At 36.1% G+C, this 8,485-nt stretch overlaps 1 protein-coding gene across 1 annotated transcript; it reads right to left on the bottom strand.

Moving 5' to 3' along the window:
* Nucleotides 1-1,380: 1,380 nt before the first annotated feature.
* Nucleotides 1,381-7,836, bottom strand: LOC107301178 (FAST kinase domain-containing protein 1, mitochondrial; the record flags this gene model as incomplete). Its single annotated transcript, XM_015830436.1, has 3 exons — nt 1,381-1,509; nt 2,943-3,057; nt 7,350-7,836. Coding segments are annotated over 3 exons (731 nt in total), but the record flags the coding sequence as incomplete, so codon positions are not given.
* Between the last annotated feature and the right edge of the window lie 649 nt (nt 7,837-8,485).

Below are 8,485 nucleotides of genomic sequence, written 5' to 3'. Positions count from 1 at the left end.
TCTCCATAGACAGTAAAACAAAACCAATTTCTAAAAATTAAATTCAGGAAGTACTGAATCTATACAATTTTGTTGTACTTCATGTCAGCTTCTGAAGAAAATTCTTGGTGACAGCCCCTCTATGGAGGCAGCTACACTTAAATAAATGTAGCAAAAGTAAAATAGCATTAAACTGATTTTTATTATTTGGTTGTTTTTTCCATATTTATGGAACATTTAGCAAGATTTATTTGAAAAAAAACCCTGTAAATATATATGGGAAAACTGTAGGTAAAAAGTACACTCCAGTGGGGACAATGAAAGTCCAAGCAATATAAAAGTCCACCCAATTCTATATGCAGAAACTATTTTGGCCATTTTTCAGACCCTGAGAATATAGAATATCCCCAGACTAACATACTATTTTTTTAAAAGACTTAAATAACAACAGGAGTAGAAATTACTGATGGAGGAAAAATCCTTCTAATATTTGTCCTAAAGGTGCTTTTTTATGAGGCAACTGGACTTTCTTGTTTTTCTTTGAAGACTTTTTGCTTCTCATCCAAGAAGCTGCTTTAGTTCTGACTGGATGGTGGGGAATAGAAGGATTTAAATTCTATGCAGACAGCTGGTCATTTGCATTCTTTTAAGAGAGTCATTGAGGCCATTTGGAGATGCAAATGTGTGTGGGGCCTTCTTGGCTGCATGATGTTTTCTGCTCTGTGTCCCTTCACTGTTGAAGACAGGCACAGGCTGTTGGCGATGAGTCTGTGTTGTCTGCATCTCAAACTGAAGCACGATTGGTCCCTGTAGTCTGCAATGTTTTCTGGAAATCCATTCATACTCCTGCACCATTCGAAGGGTGTTCACCACAAAGTGCATAGCTAAATGTCTATGGAGAATCTTCAACAGTGAAGGGACACAGGGCAGAAAACATCCTGCAGTCAAGAAGCTCCACACACATTTGCACTACTCAGGTAACCCTGAGAACACAAGTAAACCTCCAAATGGCCTCAACGACTCTCCCAAAAATTGCAAATGACCACTGCCTGCAAGGAATATACATTTTTTCATTCCCCACCATCCAGTGAGAGCTGAAGAAACTTCTTGGATGAGAAGCGAAACGTCTTCAAAGAAAAACAAGAAAGTCCAGTTGCCTCCTGAAAAAGCACCTTTGGGACAACCATGACCTGGATGACTGAGAATCTCCATAGACCCTTTTAATATTTAACATCATTTACTATCGAGTTAATGCACAAAAGTACTGTACTTTATTTGGAGTAGTCTTTTTAAAAAATCTTTCTTTCGCAAGAGTTGAATACTTTAGTAAGGCCCAAGACTACATTCTTAAAAATACAAGTTATTTATGAAACCTATCAAAAAATAGAAATTAGCACTTACTTTGAAGCTCAGCATCCAATTTGGAGAGAAATTCAATATTAAATATAGCCTTTATCACTTTCTGTGGAAAATACCCAGCAGAAGCCAAAGCAAAACCAAGCAATACAAGAAGAGAAGGTTCAAAATGTTCTGTACAAAATAAATAGATTAATGCATAATATTAAAAATTTATTATCTGGGTTCCTGAGAGCTAAATACTTAGCATTTCTAAAAGGTTTAGATGGGAATAGAAATAATATATTTCACAACCTTACTTACTGTTAATTGCTTTATTTTAGCAATGTTTTTAGTTTCATATTCTACCAAGTTATTAAGATTAGATGCCATACAATCAGTGTAAAGAATGAAAGGAAAAATACCAGTTCTGAAATTGTTTTAATAAAGTTTTTAATTCTTCTTCTCAGTTTTGAAATCTCTAAGTATTTTCCAAACTATGAAGTTATCTATTTTGTATGACAAATATCACTTTCATTTTCTTTTCTTTTTGATATTTCAGGTTTTTATTTATTAAAAATTTATTTGCACCGCTTTGAAAGATGCCCAAAATGTTCTATAATAATCTAAAAACATTTGAGATCAGAAACAAAATAATCCGTTGTTAAGAAATTGGGAATTCACGTCTGAGGAAAGCCAAGATAACGGGCCTTTAAAAGATACATCAGCATTGGCGCTGACTGTTGCCGAGAAATGTTTTAAATGCATTCAAAATAACTCTACCATGTACTATACAACAGAAGGGCCAGCTTGGCACAAACAAGTTAAACTTATTTGTCAAGATCCTACCATCAGCCCAATAATATTGTGTGGATGAATAATGAATAATCAGCATGGAACGAAGGGCATGATGCCAAATATCACTAAGTAGGGCAGGACCTTATTGTTTTTGTTCATTGGGCATATGTTTAAGAGAAGAACAGATTTTATACCCACATACTCTCCACATAACTAATGTTAAGAACAGTGATAATATGCATATTACTCCTGTATTTGCTCGGTTCTTTGCAGCAGATTGCTTCTTCACAAACTTACAAAGTTTTGCATTTATGCTTATGGCACTTTTGTAACATATTTTCTAAAACTGAGCGACTTTGTAAGCATCCTTAGAGAAAAAAACCAGATGAAACACTCTTAAAAATCCATTATTCATGTCAAAAAAGGTCTATTTTCAGTGACCATTTTAACGTATTCCTACTTATACACTGTAAACGTACAAAAATAACATTGTAGTTATTTTTAAAAGCTATAGAATGGGACAGTGCCACATCATGGCTGGCTCTTTAAATTTCCTCTTTAATAAACATTCAGAAATTAGAATATTCTCTATGAAAACAATGAAAGAGCCCAAATAAATATATTTGCTTTCTTTCTTTCTAAGAAAGAGACAGAAACAGAAGAGTTTATAGTTTGACATTTTCTTTACATGTTGATAATTGTCACTTCCAGAAAAATATACTGCTCAAAAAAATAAAGGGAACATTTTAACATGGAACTGAAGGAGTTTGCGTTCCCTTTATTTTTGTGAGCAGTATATAATCTGACCATCATTTTGATAACAAACTTACCCAAGTGAAGACAGATATGATTAATGCAAGCCTCAAAAAATTTCTCAGCTTCAGGGGGTTCATAATTAAATAAAGAAAATAGAGCAAGAATAACATGTACTTCTGAATAATAGATCTAGAGAAAGAAAATAGGAGAAATCAGCTCATCTGTTTTTGCCAGTTTTGCATAACATTCAAAAACCAACCACCCATCAACCTCTCCAAGATTTCTTCAAACCCAGGAGAGAAGAATTTTTCAAATATTCTGGTCCCAAGAATTTTTGATACTTCTAGCACTTTTAATTATGCTCTGAAACAGAAGGGAGTCATGCTTTTCTAATCAGGTCCATTGCTTACTTGCAATAGTCTGAGCATTTTTTAAAGGCTACCGCCAGGTTATACTAATCCAGTGGTTCTCAACCTTTTTAATGCCGTGACCCCAACCGGTCGTAAGTCGAGGACTAAACCGGTCGTAAGTCGAGGACTAAACCGGTCGTAAGTCGAGGATTAAACCGGTCGTAAGTCAAGGACTACCCAACCGGTCGTAAGTCGAGGACTTTCCCTGCCCGGGAGCGCCACGCATGCATGGTTCCGCCCCCTGCGCCGGCCGAGGTGTAGCTGGCAAGCGGTAGAGACGGAGCAGGCCGACCACCAGCTGGCCCAGCCCAAGGGAGGTAAGGCACCCGCCGGAAAAGGGGAAAAAAATGGCGGACATAAAAAATGGCGGACAGCCTTGCTTGGCGACCCCCATGAAATGGTCGATCAACCCCAAATGGGGTCCCGACCCACAGGTTGAGAACCACTGTACTAATCCATGTAAGATTTAACTAAGTATCTGTCACTATAGATGTGGCACCTCAACAAAAGATATAGAAATTTGTTTTATAAACAGAACCCCAACCCCAGCAAAACCTGGGCACCTAGGTTCAGATGACAATTCTGAACTAAACCTAAATAGAAAACTTCACCCTATAACAATCATAATCTGAATTCTGATTTCGTTTCTTATCTTCAACTAATAGAAATTTGTAAATGAAGGAGGAGAAAACATTTATTTAAAACAAGTGATTGGGTGGGAGATGCAAAGGATTGCTTAACCAAGGATGTCTGATTTGGAAGAAGCTGGTTGCTTGATGGATTTTAACCCTTTCTATAACAGGAACTATGTTTTATTTCTCGCCTCCACTCCACCTTCATTTGTTGATTTTTTTCCCTCATCTCCATCCAATTTTGTTTTCTGCTTTCTCTTCCCTTTTCAGTACATTTAGTTCTTATTATTCCACTACCATCCTATCTTTTTCTATTTCTGAATCTATGTGTGTGTAAACTGTGAGATTAATCTGTATGCAAGGAAGAGAATGCAAATGAAGAATCAATTAATTTTAAAAAACAGTTCAATTATTTTCTAGGCAATTAATATTAATCATTAGTTATTAATTCAGTTAATATTAATTAGGCATTTTTTTCATAGCCCTGCCCTTTTTGGAGTTGCTTCTGATAAGTAAATACACTGGTGTTTAAAAGTTTGTGAACCCTTTGAATTTTCAATATTTCTGCATAAATATGATCTAAAATGTGCTTGGTTTTTCACACAAGGACTTAAAATAGTTGAACAGTACCTACTTAAATAAGTCAAAAACTTTATTCTGGCTTATTTACCTATTGAGGGACACCCATCCAAAGCTAATATTTGTGTGGCAAAATTATGTGCGCCTCTAGGACAGGCATGTCAAACACAGGGCCCACAGACCAGTGGTGGCCCACGCAGGACACGCAAAGGCAAAGAAACTCCCGATACGTCATGATACAGCCCGCAATGCAATCAGGCTTGACACCCCTGCTCTAGGACTATTGAAGGAAAATTGAAAGTGAGTAGTTTCAATCACCTGACTCTAATTTTGGGATAATAATCAGGTATGAGTATGGGAAGCCCTGCCTTATTTAAAGAAGAGAATTCGGGCTATTCATCATCAAGGTCTGATTTTCATAGCACAGCTATGTGGAAGTGTGTCATGGCTTGAACAAAAGGGATTTCTAAATTGCTGAAAAACAGTTGTTGATGCTCACTGAAGAAAGCCACCAAACTATTTCCAAAGCGTTTGGATCCTATCAATTCACTGTTAATTAGATTGTGTACCAATAGAGACAATTCAACACCAATGCTACCCCACCCCACCCCAGTGGTTGACCGATCAAGATCATATCAACAGCAAGGCCTATAGTAGTCTGGGAAATCTTAAAGAACCCGAGAGTAACTAAAGGCCTTTCTTGCACTGATAAATGTTAGCGTTCATGAGACCAACATCAGAACTCCAAACAATGGTGTGCATGTCAAGGTTACCAGGAGAAAGTCAGTACTCTCCAAAAATTAAATAAACATTGGTGCTAGTCTACAATTTGCAAAAGTGGATAAGACAAAAGGATGTTGTGGAAAAAAGTTGGGTGAACTTTTTGGCATGAATGAAAAGTGCATAAGGTATTTTACCCATGAAGTAGGGCTGTATTGTTATTATCCTTTTCATCTTCTCATATTTCTCATCTTATTTTACCAATTTTTCTATTGATACCTTATGATTAATCACTTGTTTGTATCTTATGATTTATGATTGTATCTTATGATTTATGATCTATGACGTATCATTTTGTGGACTGTATGTACACTGAGAGCTTATGCACCAGAAACAAATTCCTTGTGTGTCCAATCACACTTGGCCAATAAAGAATATAAAGAATAAAGAATATTCTTATCTCATCTGTGAAACACAGTGATGGAAATTTCACAGTCTGGGTCTGCTTTGCTGCCTCTGGACCAGAATGGCTTGCCATCATTGATGGGATTACAAATTCTGAATTATCAAGCAAATTCTATATAAAACTATCAGGCATCTTTCTCTGAGCCAAAGCTCAAGAGAAAGTGGGTCATGTAGTAAAACAATGACCCCAAAAAATAAGATGTATCATCAAAGAATGATTAAATGTTTTGAAATGGCCAAATCAAAGTCATGACTTCAATCCTAGAGTAATGATTTGGGAGGACCTGAAGTGAGCAGTTCATGTGAAGAGGCCACCAATATCCCTAAATTGCAGCTGTTCTGTAAGGAGAAATGGGCTAAATTCCTCCAAGCCGATATGCAGGACTGAGCAACAGATATTGGAAATGTTTACATGAAGTTCTTGCTGCACAAGGAGGCCACACCAGTTACACCTACTTTTGCCACACACAAATATGTAACTTTGGGTATCATTAAAATGAAAATCTATGAAATCAGCTATGCACATTCAGTTTCCATTGATTCCATTTCAATTAGCCACCCCACATTTTAATATTTTTTTAAAAAAAAAACCAAATAATCATTATTTGAGGTTGTATACAGGTAGTGTTCGACTTACAACAGTTCATTTAGTGACCATTCAAAGTTACAATGACACTGAAAAAAGTGACTTTTGGCCGTTTTTCATACTTAAGACCATTACAGCATCCCCATGGTCATATGATCAAAATTCAGACGCTGGGCAACTGACTCATATTTGTGACAATTACAGTGTCCCAGGATCATGTGATCTACCTTTTGCAAACCTTCCGAGAAACAAAGTCAATGGGGAACCCAGATTCATTTTACAACTGTGTTTACTAACTTAACTGCAGTGATTCACTTAACAAATGTGGCAAGGAAGGTCGTAAAATGAGGCAAAATTCAATTAACAAATGTCTCACTTAGCAACAGAAATTTTGGGCTCAATTATAGTCATTAAGTCCAATATACTGCCTGCATATTCAACATTTCTGCATAATGCTCCTCGTACCATCTGTAATACGATAAGTCAAAATATATGTATTTCTGAACTAAAATATATTGTAAATTATTTAGAAGCAATGCATAATTTGTATTAAACATGATTTAAAGGAGGAGCTCTGTCAATTCAAGAGAGTACAAATTAAAGTTTTAAAAAAGCATAAAAAGAACAGCACAGAAATATAAATAGGTATGGCATTGTACAGCTGGAATTAGAAGAAAACAAGATTGTACCAGGAATGTGGAAATAGAACAATAGAGTTGGAAGGGACCTTGGAGGTCTTCTAGTCCAACCCACTGCTCAAGCAGGAGACCCTATGCCATTTCAGACAAATGGTTATCCAGTTTCTTTTTGAAAGCCTCCAGTGATGGAGCACCCACAACTTGTGAAGGCAAGCTATTCCATTAGAGTGACAGCAATGTATGACACTACCTTCTAACAAATCATATTCTTTGGGTACCAAGCCCACGTTTTTCACATAACCAGTAGGGGCCCTGAGACCTAATTTGTATGCTACAACTGAACCTTCAGCGTGTACAGTAAATGCTCTATTGCTGCTCTATTGCAGCCCTTCCCTCGTTGCGCACGGCTCATTTCATCATTCTCAAGCGAGATACACGATATCATTTGTACCTGATCGATATGTTCAGTGGTAACCGCAGCTATTCTGTCAAGTAATAGTGTACAGCGGTAGTTGGTTCCAAGGAGAAAGGATGCAAACTTCACTACATTTGACCATGTAATCTGATCTCTCAACTGACGTAAAGTAATTATGGTCTTCTCGAGAAGCACTTCTTGAAACCATTTTCCATGTATGTATCTGAATTCCTTCAGCAAAAGATCCAAATTGTTTATTTCCTCAAGTCTCTGAAATGCGCAACTGTTAATTTTTTGCAAAAGTGACCTGTATGGTCCAGAATAACTTTTCTGATTTGGCTTCTGATGTTTCATCCATTTTAGGAGATCTATGGTAAAGCGATTGAGCTGACTCAGATTGCACTGAGGTATGATGGCATCAATTTGAGTAACTACAGCTTCATCCACATAAGGATAAGGAAGATTAGAAAGAGCATGAACCAGCATTAGAATATCAGCGGGGAATCTTTTAACTTGTAAATGGCTGGAATTGAAACAACAACAAAAAAAATCCATTAAATAAATAAATAAATAGGGGACCATTAATTTAAAAAATGAATGTACAAGATATATGTGTACCATATATGTTTTTACTACATGATTTTCAGTTAGATCACATGCATACTTATTAAAATGTGCTGAGGACATTTATGCTAGAAACCTGGAACCAAAGAACAAAAAAATAAGCAACCAACAGTATTAAACTTTTATTAGATAATTTAAACCATTAATCTATGAATCTCAGCTAAGAATTTAATTAATATATCTATTAAAGTCATAAAAATAAACACAATATGTTTGACTAAATGTATGTTCTATATTTTCAGATGATGCACATATATTGTTCAGAGCATAATTTTACAAATGAAAGACACATTCTATCAACAAATATCTCTTTAAAATTGTCCTAATGATACATATAAATAAAGCTACACATTAACTAATTCAAACTGCATTCCTAAAGGAAACAGATAATAAAAGATAGATGTGATATCTAAGTTATGCCCTTCTGTCAATGGAAACTATTTCCTAAACATTGCTGGTCCCTAAACTTCTTACAACTGTCTGTCTGTCTGTCTATCTGCAGTTTTGATCAATAGAGGGACATGTAGGTAGATGCTACTCAAATAGAA

Source organism: Protobothrops mucrosquamatus, unplaced genomic scaffold, assembly GCF_001527695.2.
Source record: "Protobothrops mucrosquamatus isolate PMUCROS unplaced genomic scaffold, P.Mucros_1.0 scaffold10487, whole genome shotgun sequence".
NCBI classification, from domain to species: Eukaryota; Metazoa; Chordata; class Lepidosauria; order Squamata; family Viperidae; genus Protobothrops; species Protobothrops mucrosquamatus.
This window is presented reverse-complemented; position numbering and strand designations above follow the sequence as displayed.